General features: G+C 41.2%; 1 protein-coding gene across 1 annotated transcript in view; it reads left to right on the top strand.

Moving 5' to 3' along the window:
* SIN3A (SIN3 transcription regulator family member A) overlaps positions 1-19284 on the top strand; it is a 68803-nt gene that overhangs the window by 47360 nt on the left and 2159 nt on the right. The window contains exons 17-20 of the mRNA XM_049613872.1: positions 1445-1618; positions 9109-9201; positions 10096-10190; positions 16810-17017. Coding sequence (XP_049469829.1) covers positions 1445-1618; positions 9109-9201; positions 10096-10190; positions 16810-17017 — 570 coding nt within the window. The remainder of the gene's footprint in view (positions 1-1444; positions 1619-9108; positions 9202-10095; positions 10191-16809; positions 17018-19284) is intronic.

Raw genomic sequence — 19284 nt, 5'->3', positions numbered from 1 at the left:
AATATCCAAGAAGAGGGTGTGAATAGGGAGTCAGTGAGTTTACTTTAGTAAGAAGGTCTTAAGCGGAAGTGTCTACGTGGTATGCACCATGCTTTAGATACACTTTTATTACACTGCTTTCCCCCTCCGCCCGCCCCCTTAAACACTATATCTTAAGCTGCTCTCTCTGTTATCAGGTTATCATAGACATTATTTTAATGGTCACATTAGAATCCATTGTCTGGGCTAATTGTAATTCAGCCATCTCCAGTTGCTGGCCTTTCAACCACTGTCAAATCAGTCACCCTTCTGACCTTGCGCTGTGTCCATTTATCTACAAATACACATACTTGTCACTTAAGACTTTTTTAAATGTTAAAAATAAGTAGTTGTCATAGTTACTAGTGCTTCAAAAAGGATGTATCTTCCTAAAAATAGAATGGCTTAGTGGTTTTTGAGAATTTTAAAGTAAAATAGACAAAATGATAGTGCAGTTAACATCTTGCTTTTCTCTGCTTGTAGGTTTTTCACATTCTCTGGCATTTTTATGGGTAAAGTTTCATTTGAGGGGAATTTTTATTTCACAATAGAAAGATCATCATGACCTATGAGAATGGAAACTCTGAAAGGTTCAACTTTCTAGTCATTAGATAGTTCAAGAATGTAATCACAATAATTACCAGTAATCACTCATGATTGACCTGTGTTGAAATTGAGTTAATTAATAGTGTTTACAATTTAAGGACTGTATTTTTTATCAGATGTAGAAACAGAAGTAACGTATTAGAATATCAGCATAAGGGTCAGGAAGCTTGAATATTAGTCCTAACTGTGCTCCTTCAACTGAGTGCCCTTGGGTAATTGATTCAGCAACCAATTCTCAAATACCTAATGAGTTTCCAACTTTGTGCTAGGGCTGGGAACATATAGACAGGGGTCTAGCTTTCATGGTTTACCAAGGCCCCTGACCTCACCTTGGCACACAGTGAGTTTTCTCATCTAAAATGGACATTTGTCTCCACTGTAACTGGGTGTCCCTCTTCAGCCTGCTCCCCGGGCTGGTTGCATAGAGCAAATGAGAATGTGCGTGAAACCAAGTTGTAAACCGTAAAGAAGCACCATAAAAACAGAAAGCCATGAGATTTCTCTTTCATGTAACCATTTTTTTTTAATTTTTACATTTCCTTAGAACTTTAAATAAGCAGCATATTAACATGAACTGCCTATGCTTTTGCTTTTAAATACATAGAAAAGCTTTTTTCATGGCCCAGTGTTACTCTTGGAGGTTTAGGCTTAGTTATTCTCCAAGAATATAAAATACTGGTTCTGTGTGATTAATTTTCTAAAATTACCAACCAGAAGTCTTTTTAAGCTGACTGACTGGAACCATCAGAGGAAGGTTGACTGTATGACAAGGAGAAATATTTTCTTGGTTCACTGACAGCTTGCCTTTGCTTGATTTCAGCTGCAGCACATTGTGAGTGACGAGATCTGTGTACAGGTGACTGACCTTTACCTGGCAGAAAACAATAATGGGGCCACAGGAGGCCAGCTGAACACACAGACCTCCAGGAGTCTCCTGGAGTCAACGTATCAGCGGAAGGCTGAGCAACTCATGTCAGATGAGAATTGCTTTAAGGTGAGAGTTACTCATGGAGTCAAGGACCATGCTGGTGACAGCAGACATTGTTGGAACTGTCTCCACCAGAAATAAAAGCCATGCCAGGGTACTTTGATCCAGTGATTCTACTCCTAGAACTCCTTAGAGTTCCTATGAGGTCACTGGAGGGAATTTAAAAAAAAAAAAAAAAAAATGAAGGTAAAGTCTCCCTTGGATAGTCTGTTACTTCCCTACCTTTAAAAAAAAAAATTAGTTGGGGGTGCCTGGGTGGCCCAGTCAGTTAAGCATCCAACTCTAATTTTTTTTTTAATGTTTATTTATTTTTTGAGAGAGAGAGGGAGACGCAAAATCCAAACAGGCTCCAGGCTCTGAGCTGTCAGCACAGAGCCCAATCCGGGTCTCAAACTCAGAAACCACGAGATGATGACCTGAGCCGAAGTTGGGCGCTTAATCAACTGAACCACCCCGGCGCCCATCCAACTCTTGATTTCAGCTCAGGTCTTGATCTCAGGGTCATGAGTTCAAACCCCACATTGGGCTCCAACCTGGGAGTGAAGCCTACTCAAAAACAAAACAAAACAAAAACATTAGTTGTTGTGTGTGATTTTTACAGTTTTGTATTCTGCGTTTTTCTCTTGTGAATATTTTTTCATAGTATAATGCTTTGTAAATATTATAATACTTTGTTTAAAAATGTTAACACAGTGGCGCCTGGGTGGTTTAGTTGGTTTAACCATCTGACTATTCATTTCGTCTCAGGTCATGATCTCACAGTTTTGTGAGTTTGAGCCCTGCATTGGGCTCTGTGCTGATGGTGCAGAGCCTGGTTGGGATTCTCTGTCTCCCTTCTCTCTGCCCGTCCCCAGCTCGTGCTGTCTCTGTCTCTCTCAAAATAAATAAATAAACTTTTAAAAAAATAAATAAAAAATAAAAATGTTAATACAAAGGGGCGCCTGGCTGGCTCAGTCTGAAAACCATGTAGCTCTTAATGTTTGTTTATTTTTTATAGAGAGTGTGCGAACAGGGGAGGGCAGAGAGAGAGGAAGACACAGAATCTGAAGTAGGCTCCAGGCTCTGAGCTTTCTGCACAGAGCTGGACTCAGGGCTTTGAACTCAAGAATCACAAGATCATGACCTGAGCCGAAGTTGGAAACTTAACCAACTGAGCCACCCAGGCTCCTCAGAGCACACAACTCTTGATCTCAGGGTCGTGAGTTGTAGCCCCATGTTGGGGGTAGAGATTACTAAAAAGAAAATAAATTTAATAAATAAATATGTTAATACATGTAATCTATGATCATTATAGAAAAGATAGGAAATGTAGAGAAAAGAAAAAAGTTGTCACCTGTAGTGCTTCCCAGAAATAATTACTGATGACATTTCTAGACTCTATGCTTGGATTTAACAGAGAGTATACTGGGCAAAATAATCTAACTTATTTTGCTCAGTTAGCAACACTTGGGTCTTTAGCATCTTTTCATGACGTTGATATTTCATCTTACAGAGAATTATGCCTGCCTCGTCGGGCATTTAGGTGGTTCCCATTTTTCCGTTATCCACTGTTGTTGCTAGTTAAGAAAGCAAATAGTTGGAAACAGCCTTGATGTCCAACCCACTGTGGGAATGGATAATGGCAGCCTATTTTGTGAATGCTGGGTGGCACATTTTGCAGCCCTTAAAAGTTAATTATAAATTATAAAAATACCGAAGCAAATAAAAGGAGACAAAAGTATGTGTATTATGATTGCAGCTATGTAATGAATATAGTATGGCTGAACAAAACTTGTATGTATTTACATAAGAAGGATGGTTTTGGTGGCCCAGAATAAGGTTTGTAGTTGGCTGAGCAGAGAGAGCTAACATATCCTTGTTGGATGTGTTACATGTGCTTTTATTTTACTTATTTATTTAAAGTTTATTTATTTATTTTTGAGAGAGAGAACAAGCAGGGGAGGGGCAGAGAGAGAGGGAGACACAGAATCGAAAGAAGGCTCCAGGCTCTGAGCTGTCAGCACAGAGCCCGAGGAGGGGCTCGAACTCATGAACTGTGAGATCATGACCTGAGCCAAAGTTGGACACTTAGACTGAGCCACCCAGGCGCTCCCTGCCACCACCGCCCCCCCCCCAGCCATTTATTGTTTTGAAGTTTATCTATTTAGTTCGAGAGAGAGGAAGCCCATGTGAGTGGGGGAGGGGCAGAGAGAGAGAGAGAGAGAATGAGAATCCAAAGCAGGCTCCACACTGGCAGCACAGAGCCCTACATGGGGCTTGAACTCATGAAGCATCAGATTGTGACCTGAGCCGAAACCAAGAGTCAGACACAACCCACTGAGCCACCCGGGCGCCCCATGGATATATTCCATGTACTTTTAGGATCTGACCCCAAATCTTCCACCTAGTTGTCTGCTTCTACTTTCAGCTATTTCTTTAGTTTCTAATCTGTCACCTGTACTGTTTGCAGTACAGAAGAAATTTCCTAAGCTTTTCAGGATTGGTTTGTTTGTTTTCCAACGTTTTAAATCTATAAATGTTTAGTAGGAGTTTAGTGTGTGTTGTTTCCTGGTGAACAGAATTGCCATCCCCACCCACAGTGAATTAACAATGGATTAAATTGTGTGGTGAAGGCCTACGAAGGAATAGGTAGAGTCACCCTACGGGATAAGAACAGTTGTCAGAGTGGCAGAGGGAACAGTGGGAACGAAGGCTTCGTAACCAGAAAAATTATGCCATGACCGTGATCCTTTAAAATGTTCACACGGAAAATAAAATTGGATAGTATTAACATTAAGCTAAGCACAAGCAGCCCTTCAGATCTCCTGCCCACCTCTGACCCCCAGCCTCCTCTCCATTTTGTTTCTGTGTGCATTGTACACTGCTTTTATTTATTTGTTTGTTTGTTTGTTTGTTTATTTATTTAAGTTTATTTTGAGAGAGAGAGAGAGAGAGAGAGAGAGAGAGACCGAGCACGCACTTGGACGTGTGAGCAGAGGAGGGACAAAGAGGAAGAGAGAGAATCCCAGGCAGGCTCCACACTGAGCATGGAGCCTGACTCGGGGCTTGGTCTCACGACTGTGAGATCATAACGTGAGCCAAACTCAAGAGTCAGACACTTAACCGACTGAGCCATCCAGCTGCCTCTGTACACTGCTTTTCAAAAACTCAGCCATGTGTAGCTCTCTGTGTACCTGTTCAGACCGTCTTCTGTGCCTTTACATGCATATGTGTGTGTATATGTGGAAATACATATTACACCGCGTATTCTGCATCATGCTTTTTTCACTTAGTCTGGCTTAGAATTTCTCTGTTTTGGTTTATAGAAGTCCAGCTCAATTTTACAACTGCTTTGTCATACCTAAGAGTAAAAATGTATCATAGTTTTAAAAGATATTCCCTTCAGGGCGAACATTTAAACTATTTCCATTTTTTACTGTCTCAAATAGTGCTGCATCCTAGTGCTTATATCCTAGTGTGCATGTGTTAGTCTTTGTCTAAGGTAGGGACAAAGAAATGAAATTACTGGGTCAAAGGATGTGCATATTTAAAAAAATTAAAAATGTACATATATTATACGTATTTTATTTTAAGTAGGCTCTACACCCAACATGGGGCCTGAACTCACGAACCTGAGATCAAGAGTCTCATGCTCTACCAGCTGAACAAGCCAGGCACCCCTAAATGTTAAATTTTAATGGATATCACCATTTTATTCTCCACAGCAACAAGCTATATATACTAGGGTACAGTTTCATAAGAGCATTTATTTTCCCATCCTTAGTCAACTCTGGGCATTATCAAACTACTTTATTTTGGCCATTTGGATGGTTAGAAATTTATATATATATATATATATATATATATATATTTTTTTTTTTTTTTTTTAAATTTTATTTTTGAGAGACAGAGAAAGAAAGAGAGACAGAGGGAGGGAGAGAACATGAGCAGAGGAGGGACAGAGAAAGAGGGAGACAGAGAATATCCAAGCAGGCTCTGTGCTGTTAGCACCGAGCCTGACAAGGGGCTCAAGTTCACAAACCGTGAGATCACGACCTGAGCCAAAATCAGGAGTCAGATGCTTAACCAACTGAGCCACCCAGGAGCCCCAGAAAATTATTTTAATTCATATTTTCCTGTTTTCTGCCATTGCCCATTTCTTTTTCTGTGTATTGCCTGTTCATATCCTTCACCCTGGTTTTGGAAGGGGTTTAAAGTTATTTAAGTTTTATTTATTTATTTTGAGAGGGAGAGAGAGAAAGAGGGAGAACATGAGGGAGGGGCAGAGAGAGAGAATCCCAAGCAGGCTCCACACACTCAGTGCAGAGCCCTACTCGGGGCTCGAACTCATGAACCATGAGATCATGATCTGAGCCAAAATCAAGAGTTGGCCATTTAACTGACTGAGCCAAACATGGCAGCCCTCCCCTCTTTTTATGTACTTTTAAAAATAGGATTTTCTCTGTTGTAGTTTTTCTGAAATGGATTGGTATTCCCCTATATCCTTCAGTGACCACCTGAGTGCCATTTCAGTGAAGTGAAATCTTTTTCAGCTCACTGAGGAGAAATTGTTTATTCTCACGGGGTATTGCCCATGTCTCTAGAATAGTACCTTGGTAGTTACCTTAGTTTTTTTTTTTTTCCTTTCTTTTTTTTTTTTTTAATGTTACTTTTGAGAGAGAGGGGGGAGACAGAGGATCTGAAGCAGACTCCGTCCTGTAATCACAGAGCCCAATGAGGGGCTCGAATCCACAAACCATGAGATGAGATGATAACCTGAGCCGAAGTCATATGCCTAACCGACTGAGCCACCCAGGTGCCCCAGTAGTTACCTTAGTTTTAATGTAAATAATAGCTCTTTTATTTTTTTTTTTAATATTTTTTTAATGTTTATTTTTGAGAGAGAGAGATCCACGGAGAGGGAGAGGGGAGGGAGACACAGAATCTGAAACAGGCTCCAGGCTTCGAGCTGTCAGCACAGAGCCTGATGCCAGGCTCAAACCCACAAACCATGAGATTGTGACCTGAGCCGGTTAGATGCTTAACCAGCTGAGCCACCCAGGTGCCCCATAAATATAGCTCTTTATATTCCTGTTTCCTTTACTAAATTGGGCTCCTCCAAGCTAGAAACTGTGTTCTCTTCTATAGGTGCCTGAGGATACACATTAAGTGACCACATGTTGAGTGACTGAAGTATAGAATATTGGTGAAGGAGGTGTGTAGAACGAGGGTCCAAATGAGGATCCTCAGCCATACTAAGTAAAAGGTGTGAAGTTTCTTGTGGTTGGTAAGCGGTAAAGCATTTTTAGGGACTAAATGTCCCACTGGATTTGAGCTTTCAGGCAGATCAGTATGGTAGCCCTGAGAAAGGAGGAGTGGAGAAACCAGAGGTATGTTTACAACTGTAGGTAGTTACCGTTTGGGTTATGGATGTGGGCAGTCAGATAATGAAGCTAGTCAAGAACTGGGGAGTGGTTGCAGAGTGCAGAGAGCCACGGTAAACACCTGGTAAAGGGCCTAAGAAGACAGGTGGCAGGTGGAGGACCCTGTTGAGGTGAAATGAAGTTCAGTTTCAAGTAGAGAGGAGATGGTCTTAGTATTGTTTCAAAGGGTGAGTTCGTTAAGAAGTAGAACAAATCTTGATACTCTAGGTCATCCTAGATTGGGGTGTTGGTGGGGAGCAAACTCCTAGGGACAGTGTTTTTGAAATGTTTTAGAGATAACTGTGGTTTTATATTTATGTTGCATGTATTATGTTCCTGTCATGTTCTAAATTTTACTAGTGGATAGGAATTTTTAATTTTTTTATTTTCTTAATGTTTATTTATTCTTGAGAGAGAGAGAGAGAGAGCATGAGCAGGGGAGGGGCAGAGAGAGAGGGACAGAGTCTGAAGCAGGCTCCAGGCTCTGAGCTGTTAGCACAGAGCCCTACGTGGGGTTCGAACTCACGACCCATGAGGCCATGACCTGAGCCGAAGTCAGGGGCTTAACTGACTGAGCCACGCAGGTGCCCCTGATAGGGATTTTTTTTTTTTTTTTAATCTATTTTGAGAGAGAGAGTGCTCACCTGTGCTCTCTCTTCTCTCTCTCTTGCGTGCGCACACACGCTCTCTCTCTCTCAAAATAGACTTTAAAAAAGAAAAAAAAAAGTCAGACACTTAACCAACTGAGCCCCCTGGGTGCTCCACAGATAGGAGTTTTTAAAGGTGCTTTGGAAGAGCACTGGGAATCAGAACTGGCTTCTGGTCCTGTTTGTTTACTGGCTGTGTGGCCTTGAGAAGTCAGAACTCTGAACTTTAGGTTTTTCCCTGTGTAAAATGAAGAAGGTTGAAATAAATGATTCTCAAGCTTCCTTATATGCTCTGCTCTTCTCCTTGTGATTTGGACAGTGAGCTTGTCTGCAGCAAGCCTTTAGGGTAAGGGCATTGAGAGTCTTGGGATTCTGACGGGGAGATCCCGTGTGCCACCACCATTTCATAGTTCTTTTGTGCAAAATATGACTTTTTTTTTGCCCCTATCAGTGTATTGCTTTTAAATATGAATTTTTAAGGGGCACCTGGGTGACTCTGTCAGTTAAGCGTCCATGACTTTGGCTCAGATCATGATCTCATGGTTTGTGAGTTTGAGTCCTGCAGCAGGCTCTATGCTGACAGTGTGGAACCTGCTTCAGATTCTGTCTGTCTCTCTCTGCCTTTCCCAGATTCATGCTCATGTGTTCTCTCTCTCAGAAATAAAGTTCGCAGAACTCAGAATATTAAGGGCCTCAAATATGATTGATACCATTACAGCAGATCACTTATTAGTATGTTGATGTTTTGTGTTCCTTACACCACAGAGTTTGTGATGCTTTGGATGGTCTTTTTATTTTTTTCTTAGATTTTATTTTTAAGTAATCTCTACACCCAATGTGGGGCTCAAACTCACAATCCCAAGATCAAGGGTCACATGCTCCACTGACTGAGCCAGCCAGGCACCTCCTTGGGGAGTCTTTATTGCTGTAAAAATGGGATCGCTGCTCTCTGTTGGGTTTGATGTTTTCCACTTCACTTTCTGTTAGAAGTTTCCCTCCCTCCCTTCCTTCCTTTCTGTTTCATTTTTCTTTTCTTCTCTTTCTTTAATGCTAGAGGGTCATTAACATCTTTGTATTGTGTTCCAGAAATGGGATTATCAGGTGAAATGGCATTGATGTTTTACGGATCTGGCTTTATGCTATATTTCTTTCTAACGAACAAAATAATTTTAAAGCATTCTTGACATTGACTATTGTTCTAGCCAATATAAGAGGTATGAAACGTGGAATGATACTTTTTGCTCTAACCTTTCATTTTGCTGGTAGCAAGATTGAACTTTGCCTTTTTTATCATCTGCCTCCTAAGCTTTGGAGTGTCTGCCTCATCTCTTCAATCAGAGCAAAGTTTTATAAGTTTATTGCCTCCCTACCTCCCAACCCTTGAGCAGCTAGATTATTACAGCTTTGGAGATGGTCTTTTGTTTACACCCTGGTTTCTTATTTGCAGCTTATGTTTATTCAGAGCCAAGGCCAGGTTCAGCTGACCATTGAGCTCCTGGACACAGAAGAGGAGAACTCGGATGACCCTGTAGAAGCAGAGGTATGGACAAGTATATTACAGAAACCGTGTGCTTAGAGGGCCGTCACGTCCTGAGGCTCTGCCTAGGGATGATCTTCTAGAAGGCCAAGACAGCCTCAGACCTGTTAAGGGTCAGAACCTGATGCCTGAAGTATAGGCCAGTTCAGCAGAAGAGAAGGGGGCTGCCTGGTGGTAGATACTTAGGGTTGATGGCAGTCTCATCTAGCTCTCAGTAAATCCGTCTCTCAGGAAATGTCCTGTTTGGCAGCTTTCCTGTTTTTCTTTTAAAGTATAAGAAACAACAAATGAGGTGCCATCTGCCTGGTATCATCCTGACTCTGTGTCATGTTTACTTTTTATTGGGCTAGGTGAAGCCAGGAGCTCTCAAGCCTGCAGAGTGGGTAGAGTGAGTTGGTTATCCTAGCTGGGCCTGGCAGGTAATGTTAATGAGAGATGCAAGCCATGCGATGATGTTGAGATAGGGAAGGGAGATTGTTGTTCTGTGGGAGTATTGGTTCCTGGGTGCCAAATCTTTGGGAAAAAAAAAAATTTGAGATGCCAGAAGGCCAGATTGTAATGTGAAAGATCCCGATTTTCAAACATTTGCCACTGTATATTTTGTTCTTTAACAAAACCCTCTGTGGTGAAATAAAACTTGTCAGTGAGCCAGTTTCTACCCATTTATGACTTCTGGTAACTTTTAAGTATCTCAGACAAACTTTGGGTTTGTTATGTACCAGAATTTTGAAGCTGTGTGTCAATACGTACCAGCATGTCACTATGGCAAGATTTTTTTGATCTTAAAACTTAAGGATTTCTGACATGTTAGTCGTAGAATTTGCTAGAATACCTGAGGAGGGTGGAGTCCAGTTTTTGTGCTCTCTCTCCACCCCCATTTTGTGTTTATAATCCTAGCGTTGGTCAGACTATGTGGAGCGATACATGAACTCTGATACTACCTCTCCTGAGCTGCGTGAGCATCTGGCACGGAAACCAGTATTTCTCCCGAGGTGAGTGAACGAAGTCACAGGTTGGCAATATGTACTGGTACACGGCTGAGGAACGGAGAGTGAAATGGCTTTCAGATCCTTGGTTTTCACTCACTTCATTGCTCTGTCTGCTGGACAGCGGGGACACTGAGGACACTAATTCAAGGTTTCTATGGCTGTTACACCATGAGCTTACCTGGAGCATGTGCCAAAGAAGCATCAGAGAAGTGAGAGTTTTAGAGATGTAGCAGTAATTTGCCTATGTCGGATAGGACTGTGTGTCGGAGTCTCCAAGTTTTGATGATTCACTAGAAAGACTCAAGGACTCCACGTGTAGTCATATTCCCAGTGATGATTTATTATGGCAAAAGCATGCAGAGCTAAATCAGCAAGGGGGAAAGGCGTCTGTGACAAAATTCAAGGAAGCCAGGCGCAAGCTTCCAAGAGTCCTCTTCCATTGTAGCCACACGGGACGCTCTTAATTCCTCCAGCAGCAAATTATGACGATATGTTTGAAACGCTGTCTACCAGCGGAGGCTCATTAGGAGACTCAGTGCCAAGGTTTTTTATTGGGTGCTAGTCATATAGGCCAGACTCCCAGAAAGAAAGCAGGTTTTCAGCATAAACGAAACAGCTGGGGTACAGTGAACCACTTTTATTGTTTAGGGAATAGCGGAAGCTCTCCCCAGATTCAAGATTCCAGAACCCAAGCAAGGGACAACCTTGAAAGTGGGGCTTTCAAAAGATAGCAGTCTTACCAAAAATAGTAAAATACCTAGGAATAAATGTAACTAAATAGGTGAAAGAGCTGTATTCTGAAAACTATAAAACTGATGAAAGAAATTGAAGAAGACACAAAGAAATGGAAAGATATTACATGCTCAGATTGGAAGGACAAATATTGTTAAAGTGTCTATACTGCAGCAGTCTACAGATTTAATGCAACCTCTGTCAAACTACTACCAGCATTTTTCACAGAACTAGAACAAAAAAAAAATCCTTGAATTTGTACAGAATCACAAAAGACCCAAGTAGCCAAAGCAGTTTTGAAAAAGAAAAGCAAAGCTAGAGGCCTCATAATTCCAGACTTCAAGTTCTATTACAAAGCTATAGGCATCAAAATAGTATGGTACTGGCACAAAAATAGACAAATAGATCAGTGGGACAGAATAGAAAACCCAGTAATAAATCCATGATTATATGGTCAATTAATCTTCGACAAAGAAAGAATGCACAATGGGAAAAAGTCTCTTCAACAAGTGGTGTTGAAAATTGGACAGCAACATGACAAAGAATGAAACTGGACCACTTTCGTACACTATATACAAAAGCAAATTTGAAATGGATTTCAGACCTAACCCTGAGACCTGAAACCATAAAAATCCTATAAGAGAACACAGGCAGTAAATTCTCTGGCATGGACCATAGCAACATTTTTCTAGATATGTCTCATGAGGCAAGGGAAATAAAAAGAAAAACTATTGGGACTATACCAAAATAAAAAGCTTCTGCACAGTGAAGGAAATAACCCACAAAACTCAAAGGCAACCTACAGAATGGGAGAAGATATTTGCAAAGGACCTATCTGATAAAGGATTAGTATTGAGAGTATATTAGGAACTTGCATAACTCAGCACCTAAAAAACAAATAATTCAGGGGTGCCTGAGTGACTCAGTTGGTTAAGCATCCAACTCTTGATATGGACTCAGATCATGATCTCACAGTTTGTGAGATCGAGGCCCGTGTCGGTCTCTGCACTGATAGCGTGGAGCCTGCTTGGGATTCTCTCTCTGCTTCTCTTCTGCTTGCACGCCGCGCTCTCTCTCTCTCTCTCTCTCTCTCTCTCTCACTCTCTCACTCAAAATAAATAAACTTAAAATAAACCTACAAATAATCCAGTTAAAAATGAGCAGAAGACATGAATAGACATTTCTCCAGAGAAGACATACAGAAGGCCAACAGACACATGAAAAGATGCTCAACATCACTGATCATCAGGGAAATGCACATTAAAATTACAATGACATATCACCTCACATCTGTCAGAATGGCTAAAACCAACCCCACAAGAAACAACAGGTATTGGCGAGGATGTGGAGAAAAAAGAACTTTCATGCAGTGTTGGTAGGAATGCAAACTGGTGCAGCCACTATGGAAAACAGTATGAAGGTACCTCTAAAAGTTAAAAATAGAACTACCTTACAATCCAGTAATTGTGCTACTAGGTATTTACCCAAAGAATGCAAAAACAATCAAAGGAGTACATGCAGCCCTATGTTTATTGCAGCATTATTTACAAGAGCCAAGATCTGGAAGCAGCCCAATTGCCCATTGATAAATGAGTGGATAAAGAAAAGATGTGGTATAAATGTACAACAGATTATTATTTAGCCACAAGAAAGAGTGAAATCCTGCCATTTTCAATGACATGGATGGAGCTAGAAAGTATTATGCTAAGTGAAGGACGTCATTCAGAGAAAGACAGATACCATAGGATTTCACTCATGTGGAATTTAAGGAAATTTAAGGACCAAAGGAAAAAAAAAGACAAACCAAGAAATAAACTCTCAAATATAGAGAACAAACTGATAGTTCTGTGAGTGGGGAGGGGTGGGTGGATTGGGTGAAACAGGTGATAGGGATTAAGGAGTACACTTGTCATGATGCGCACAGAGTGTTATATGGAATTGTTGAGTCACTGTTAGTGATTAGTTCACTGATAGTGAACTATTAGTTGCAGTACACCTGCAGCTAATACAACCCTGTATGTTACCTATACCAGAATTAAGGTTGAAAAATAGTAAGAAAGTAGAGCTCTCTTCTGATGATGATAGGAAAAAACTCAAAGAAGTCTTAGGCCTGCTGCATTCACTCCAGAATTTTTAAAAATCTCCCTATTTATGGGCAAAGCATATTGTTGGTCTTCTTTCTGAGGATGAAAGTGGAGTTTCAGAAGTAGAAAAGAGGTTTTGCTGTAGTAGAGTGACTCTCTTCCTTCCCAAGAGCTTGGAATTGAAATCTCACATCTTACATTTCCAGAAATGTATTATCCTAATACAGACAATCCCCGACTTACGATAGTTTGTCTTAAATGATAGGACTTTACAATGATGTGAAAGCGATACACACTCAAGAGAAACCATACTTCAAATTTTGAATTGGGTCTTTTCCCAGGCTAGTGATCTGTGGTACGACCCTCTCAAGATGCTGGGCAGGGGCTGCAGCTCCCAGTCAGCCTCATGATGACTGGGAGGAGGGTCAAGAATTGATACAACCTTTCTGTACCCATACAATCACTTTGTTTTCATTTTCTTTCTTTCTTTTTAATGTTTGTTCATTTTTGAAAGAGAGACCGTGAGTGGGGGAGGGGCAGAGAGAGAGGGAGACAGAGGATGTGAAGGAGACTCTGTGCTGACAGCAGAGAGCCCAGTGCGGGGCTCAGACTCAAGAATCGTGAGATCGTGACCTGAGCCGAAGTCGGACACTCAACCAACTGAGCCACCCAGGCGCCCCCGTTTTCATTTTCTTTACAGTAGTCAATAAATTACATGAGTTATGTAACACTTCATTATAAAATAGGCTTTGTGTTAGATGATCTTGCCCAAATGTAGGCTAAAGTAAGTGTTCTGAGCACTTTAAAGTGGGCTAGGCCAAATTATGGTTTTTAGTAGGTTTAGGCTTATAAAATGCATTTTTGACATACAGTATTTTCAACTACTTATCAGGATGTAGCCCCTAAGTCCAGGAAGATGTGTGTTGTTAGACTTAGTCCTAAATAAAACATGGAAAGGGGTGTGAGCAGAAGGGCCCCGCCAGGCTCTTCCATTCCTTGATTCATTCAGCAGACTTCGAGCAGCTGTTCTGTGCCAGGCCACTCTTCAACAAAACAGACTTAGTCTCCATGTTTATGAAATAGTACAATAAACATATCATGTATTTCTCACAGGTCAGCCAAATTTTTTAAATATTTGTAACCTGTATTGTAGAGGGTATGTGGAAGGAAAGCACTTTCATATACTGTGGGCGGGGTGGGGGGTGGAATATGAATTGATAGAATCATTCTGGGGTCAGGGCAGATAAATTGTATGGGACCTTTACCCTATAACTTTGGTCTCTAATAATTTGCCTTACAGCTATTCTAGCTAAGGTTTTCAGTGAGACCTATATTCTTAGAAAGGGAATATCCCAAAAATCTTTTGTTTATGTGGATTATATTTAGTAATATTTATGTTCAAAATTAGAACAGAAATATTTAAAATGTTATTTGAAAAATATTAAATCCATTATATATTATCATAAATAATATTTTAATGATGGGGCACCTGGGTGGCTCAGTCGGTTGAATGTCCAACTTAGGCTCAGGTCATGACACAGTTTGTGGGTTTAAGCCCAGTGTCGGACTCTGTGCTGACAGCTCAGAACCTGGAGCCTGCTTCAGATTCTGTGTGTGTTCTCTCTCTCTCTCTCTCTGCCCCTCCCCAGCTCGTGCACGAGCTGAAATAATTCGTTCTCTCTCAGAAATAAATAATTTTTAAAAATTAAAAAAATATATTTTAATGAAAAGCGATTTTAAAACAAAAATTAGTACAAATAGTGGCATTGCTTTCCATTTTTCCAAATCTGTTTCATGTCAGATTTAATAAAAAAACAGCTGGTTTCTCATCTCTGCTTTTATATTCAATCTGTTGCACTATGTTGTTAGGTTGAAATATGTGAAGAAAATGTGGCCTTACTCAGATATGTAGCTGGAAAAAAGTATTTTCATAGGCTTTCAGGTAATTGTGGATATTCTTTGACATGACATCAAAACTCTTCCAAGTGGTAGTTTCTTAAAGATTAGTTGCAGTATCAGTGAAAATATCAATGAGTTTTTCATACAGTTAGATCAGAATCTGTGGGTTTACCTTGTACTTTGAATGAATCTTTTTTTCATGCATGATTTTTTGTAAGTTCATGCGGTTGGTTATTTGGAAAATATTAATTCACTAAGTTATGCAGACCTACCAGATGTTGACACATGTTCATTTTACCATCTCCTCCTCCCCCCATAAAAACCTCATGTTTATTAATATCACCCTTGACCTCATCAAACACATTTGTAAGTAGTAGGAAGCTGTCAGCTTGTGGTGGCCAATGCTAGTTTACCAAATTTTAAAGTTTTACTTGAAAGGTTAAACCTTCTCATTGGCAGCAAACATTTTCAGTTGTTTTCTTGGAAGTGCCAGACCTCATTGTACATTTTTTGAGAAAATAGCTACCAGGTACTCCAGGCTGGCTAGCCCATTGTTCTTTCAGGTAAAAATAGTGATCCATTTGCGACTCAAGCAGTGCTCAAGTGCTTTTCTGTAAGAATCCCATTGTGTTTTGGCACACTAGGGTGCGTTATGTGTAGTTCCCATTTTATTGCACAGCGTATGAAAAAGATGGGAATCTTTCAACTGCCAGAGCATGGCCAGTGAGAACACAAAGATTCCTAAAGACAGTTTGGTGCCACCAGCATTTTTATTCACCATTACGTTTTGCACTGCCAGTGCAAATGTTAACACAGGAAAAAAAAAGTTTCGTTTTTTTGAGAGAGGGAGAGGGATAGAGAGAATCTTAAGCAGGCTCCATGCCAAGGGTGGAGCCCAAAGCGGGGCTCCATCTCACACCTGTGAGATCACAACCCGAGCTGAAATCAAAAGTTGGACACTTAAATGACTGAGCCACCCACGTGCCCTAGGAAAAAAAAGGTTTTTTTTATACATGTTTCCGTATTAGTACATTTTAGTATTATTATGAAAATAGTTTTGATCTCCTAGACCTCCTAAAAAGTGTCTTGGAACCCGCAGAGGTCCTTGGACCAAAGAACTGCCATCCTGCAGAAATACATGTATACAAAGATACTCACTGAAGCAGTGTTTTTCATAGCATAGTATTGGAAACAATAGAATTGTCTAGCTGATAGTCTTCCTGCTTACTGGCGGAGAGGATTCAGCACTAAATACCTGCCAAGACATCCACTGATATGAATTGTCTTCTTAACTATGCGTGTAGAATAGCAGGAATTAAGTACTCTCTTTGGGGGAATTGAAAAAATAGGCATTCAAATAATTTTCTTTGGTCTGTGGTTCAGGTGAGGAGCCCTAATTGATTTTTGTTAAGGAATGGTTAAGGCATGTTCTCTGCAGCAGTTCAAGAAAATGTGACAAGTCTTTTTGTGATGAATTGACAATATCTTCACATTAAGTGAAAAGCTGAGAATAATGTTTATAGTATGATCATGTTTTGTCTTAAAAAACAAATCCCAAAACAGAACTATAGCAAGTGATTACATATGTTACTGATTCAGAGAGACCTAGAAGTTTTTAAATCAAAAACTGCTATCCATGGCTATCTCTGCCAAGGCACGTGGGATTTGGAAAATCAGGGGTAGGAGATGGTTACAGATTCCTAGTTTTTATTCTATGTATCTCTCTGCATTTGAGCTTTTTTTTTTTTTTTTTTTTTTTTTTTACAATGAAACCATTGGGCATTATATGTAAAATCCTGGTAAGTGCTATGAAGACATATATATGATAAGGAAAACCCCTCTGAGGGGACTTCTGGGAATCTGCGTCTGGATGAGCTCTCATCCGGCATGGCTTCTCTGCATTGTAGGAATCTGAGGCGGATCCGGAAATGTCAGCGTGGTCGAGAACAGCAGGAAAAGGAAGGGAAGGAAGGAAACAGCAAGAAGACCATGGAGAATGTGGATAGCCTGGATAAACTGGAGTGTAGATTCAAGTTGAATTCCTACAAGATGGTGTATGTGATCAAGTCAGAGGACTACATGTATCGGAGAACTGCCTTGCTCCGGGCTCATCAGGTAAGAACGAGTAACTGAATTTCTCCACACCCCTCCTTCCCAGCCAGGCCCAGACCTACCCCAGAGGCTTCTGATTGCTTCTCTCCCTTTATGAAAACCACCTCGCAGATTTGAGAATTGTTGAGTAAGCAGGTGTATTAGTCTATTAAAGATGTCAGGGGGCACCTGGGTAGCTCAGTCAGTTAAGTGTCTAACTCTTGGTAATTGGCTCAAGTCATGTTCTCACAGTTCCTGAGGTCTAGCTCCACTTTGGACTCTATGCTGACAGCACAGACCCTGCTTGTGATTCTCTCTTTCCTTCTCTCTCTGCCCCACCCCCCCACCCCCACTTGCTGACTTGCTTGCTCTCTTAAAAGTAAATACATAAATTTTTTTTAAAAAGTGTCCAAAGAACCATAGACTGCACCTTAAACAACAGAAATTTTTTGTCCTACAGTTCTGGAGGCTAGAAGTCAAAAATTGAAGCGTTTGGCAGAGTTGCTCTGAACCAGGGCTGTGAAGGAGAATCTGCTCCCTGCCTCCTCTCTTAGCCCCTGGTGTTTTGCTGGCAGTCTTTGGCCTTCCTGGCTTTCAGGTCTCTGCCTTCATCTTCACATGGTGTTTTTCCTATGTGCCTGTGTCCAATTTACCCTATTTATTTATTTATTTATTTACTTATTTAAATTTTTATGTTTAGAGTGCAAGCTGGGGAGAGGGGCAGAGAGAGAGAGAGAGAGAGAGAGAGAGAATCCCAAGTAGGCTCCATGCTGAGCGTGGACGTCGGGCTTGATCCCGCAACTCTGGGATTGTGACTTGAGCAGAAATCAAGAGTCAGACACTCAACTGACTGAGCCACCCTGGTGCCTCCAATTTACCCTTAAAAAAAAATTTTTTTTTTTGTTAACGTTCATTCATTTTTGAGAGATACAGCATGAGTGGGGAAGGGGCAGAGAGAGAGAGGGAGACACAGAATCTGAAGCAGGCTCCTGGCTCTGAGCTGTCAGCACAGAGCCCGACGCGGGGCTCGAACCCACGAACCCAGTTTAAAGGGTGCCAGTCATACTGGACTATGGGTTCACCCTGCTATAGTGTGACCTATCCTAACTAATTACATCTGCAACAACCTTATTTCTCAGTAAGGTCACATTCTCAGGTACTGGGGTGAAGACTTTAACACAGTGACTTGCAGGGAACACAGTTCACCCCATAACAGCTGGTGGCACCTCAGTGAAATGAAGCTACTCCCAGCATTTATATTTCAAGTGGTATTGCTTGTTTGAATTCTGTCCGTTTTCACATGCTGTCTCAATTGTGAAGCTTCCTGATGCAGTTACATACCGGGTATTGTGCTAGGCCCTGGGACACAACCAAGGAGTAGAGCATATATGCACTATGAGAGAAAGAAACTGGGTGAAGTGATCGTGGGTAACTGGCACACAGGCCCTGTTTTTGTTGGGGGAGACCTCTGTAAAGAGGAAACGCTTGAGGCCTGAACAATGACAAGGATATAGCCTGGGGAAGAGTCAGAGGTTGGTACTTTCCAGGCAAAGGAAACAGGCAAATGCAACGCTGGAAGGGAGGAAAGGACTCGGCATGTTTGAGAAACCAGAAGCATCAGTGTGCCTTGAGCCATAGGGAGAGTGGCATGTTTGAGGTCGAAGGGTGGGGGAAGACATCATTGCTAGTCTCATAGACCATGGTTGGGATTTTGTTTGTGGTACATTGGGACATTGTTGACAAAGATGGCTCGAACTGCTGTGAGGACAGTGGGGTGACTTGAGGCATGATGCCGGAAAGGCAGAGACTGCTTGAAAGACTGCTCTTGTCCAAATGAGATGTGATGGTACCTGGGCTATCAGGGTGGCAGTGGAATTGTAAGAAGTAGATCAGTTTGGAGATGTAATTGTCAGGATGTGGTCATGATCGGATGTGAGAAGGTAAGAGAAAAGAGAACATCAAGGATGATGCCTGGTGGTTTTTGTTTTTTTGGTTTTTGTTCTTGCTTGAGTAAATCAGAAGTTTAGGGATACAATCTGTTAATACGGAGGTGGGTTAGGGGGCATATAAGGCACTGTGTTTTGAACTGTTTTTTTTTTTTTTTTTTTAATGTTTATTTATTTATTTTGAAAGAGAGAGCAGGGGAGGGGCAGAGAGAGAGAGGGAGAGAGAGAGAATCCCAAGCAGGGTCCGTGCTGTCAACCCCAATGTGGGGCTCAGTCTCACTAACTGCCAAGACCATGACTTGAGCTGAAACCAAGAGTCTGATGCTTAACCGACTGAGCCACCCA

This window comes from Panthera uncia (assembly GCF_023721935.1).
Source record: "Panthera uncia isolate 11264 chromosome B3 unlocalized genomic scaffold, Puncia_PCG_1.0 HiC_scaffold_1, whole genome shotgun sequence".
Lineage (NCBI taxonomy): Eukaryota > Metazoa > Chordata > Mammalia > Carnivora > Felidae > Panthera > Panthera uncia.
The sequence above is the reverse complement of the archived record's forward strand: the minus strand, read 5'-3'. Positions and strand labels throughout refer to the sequence as shown.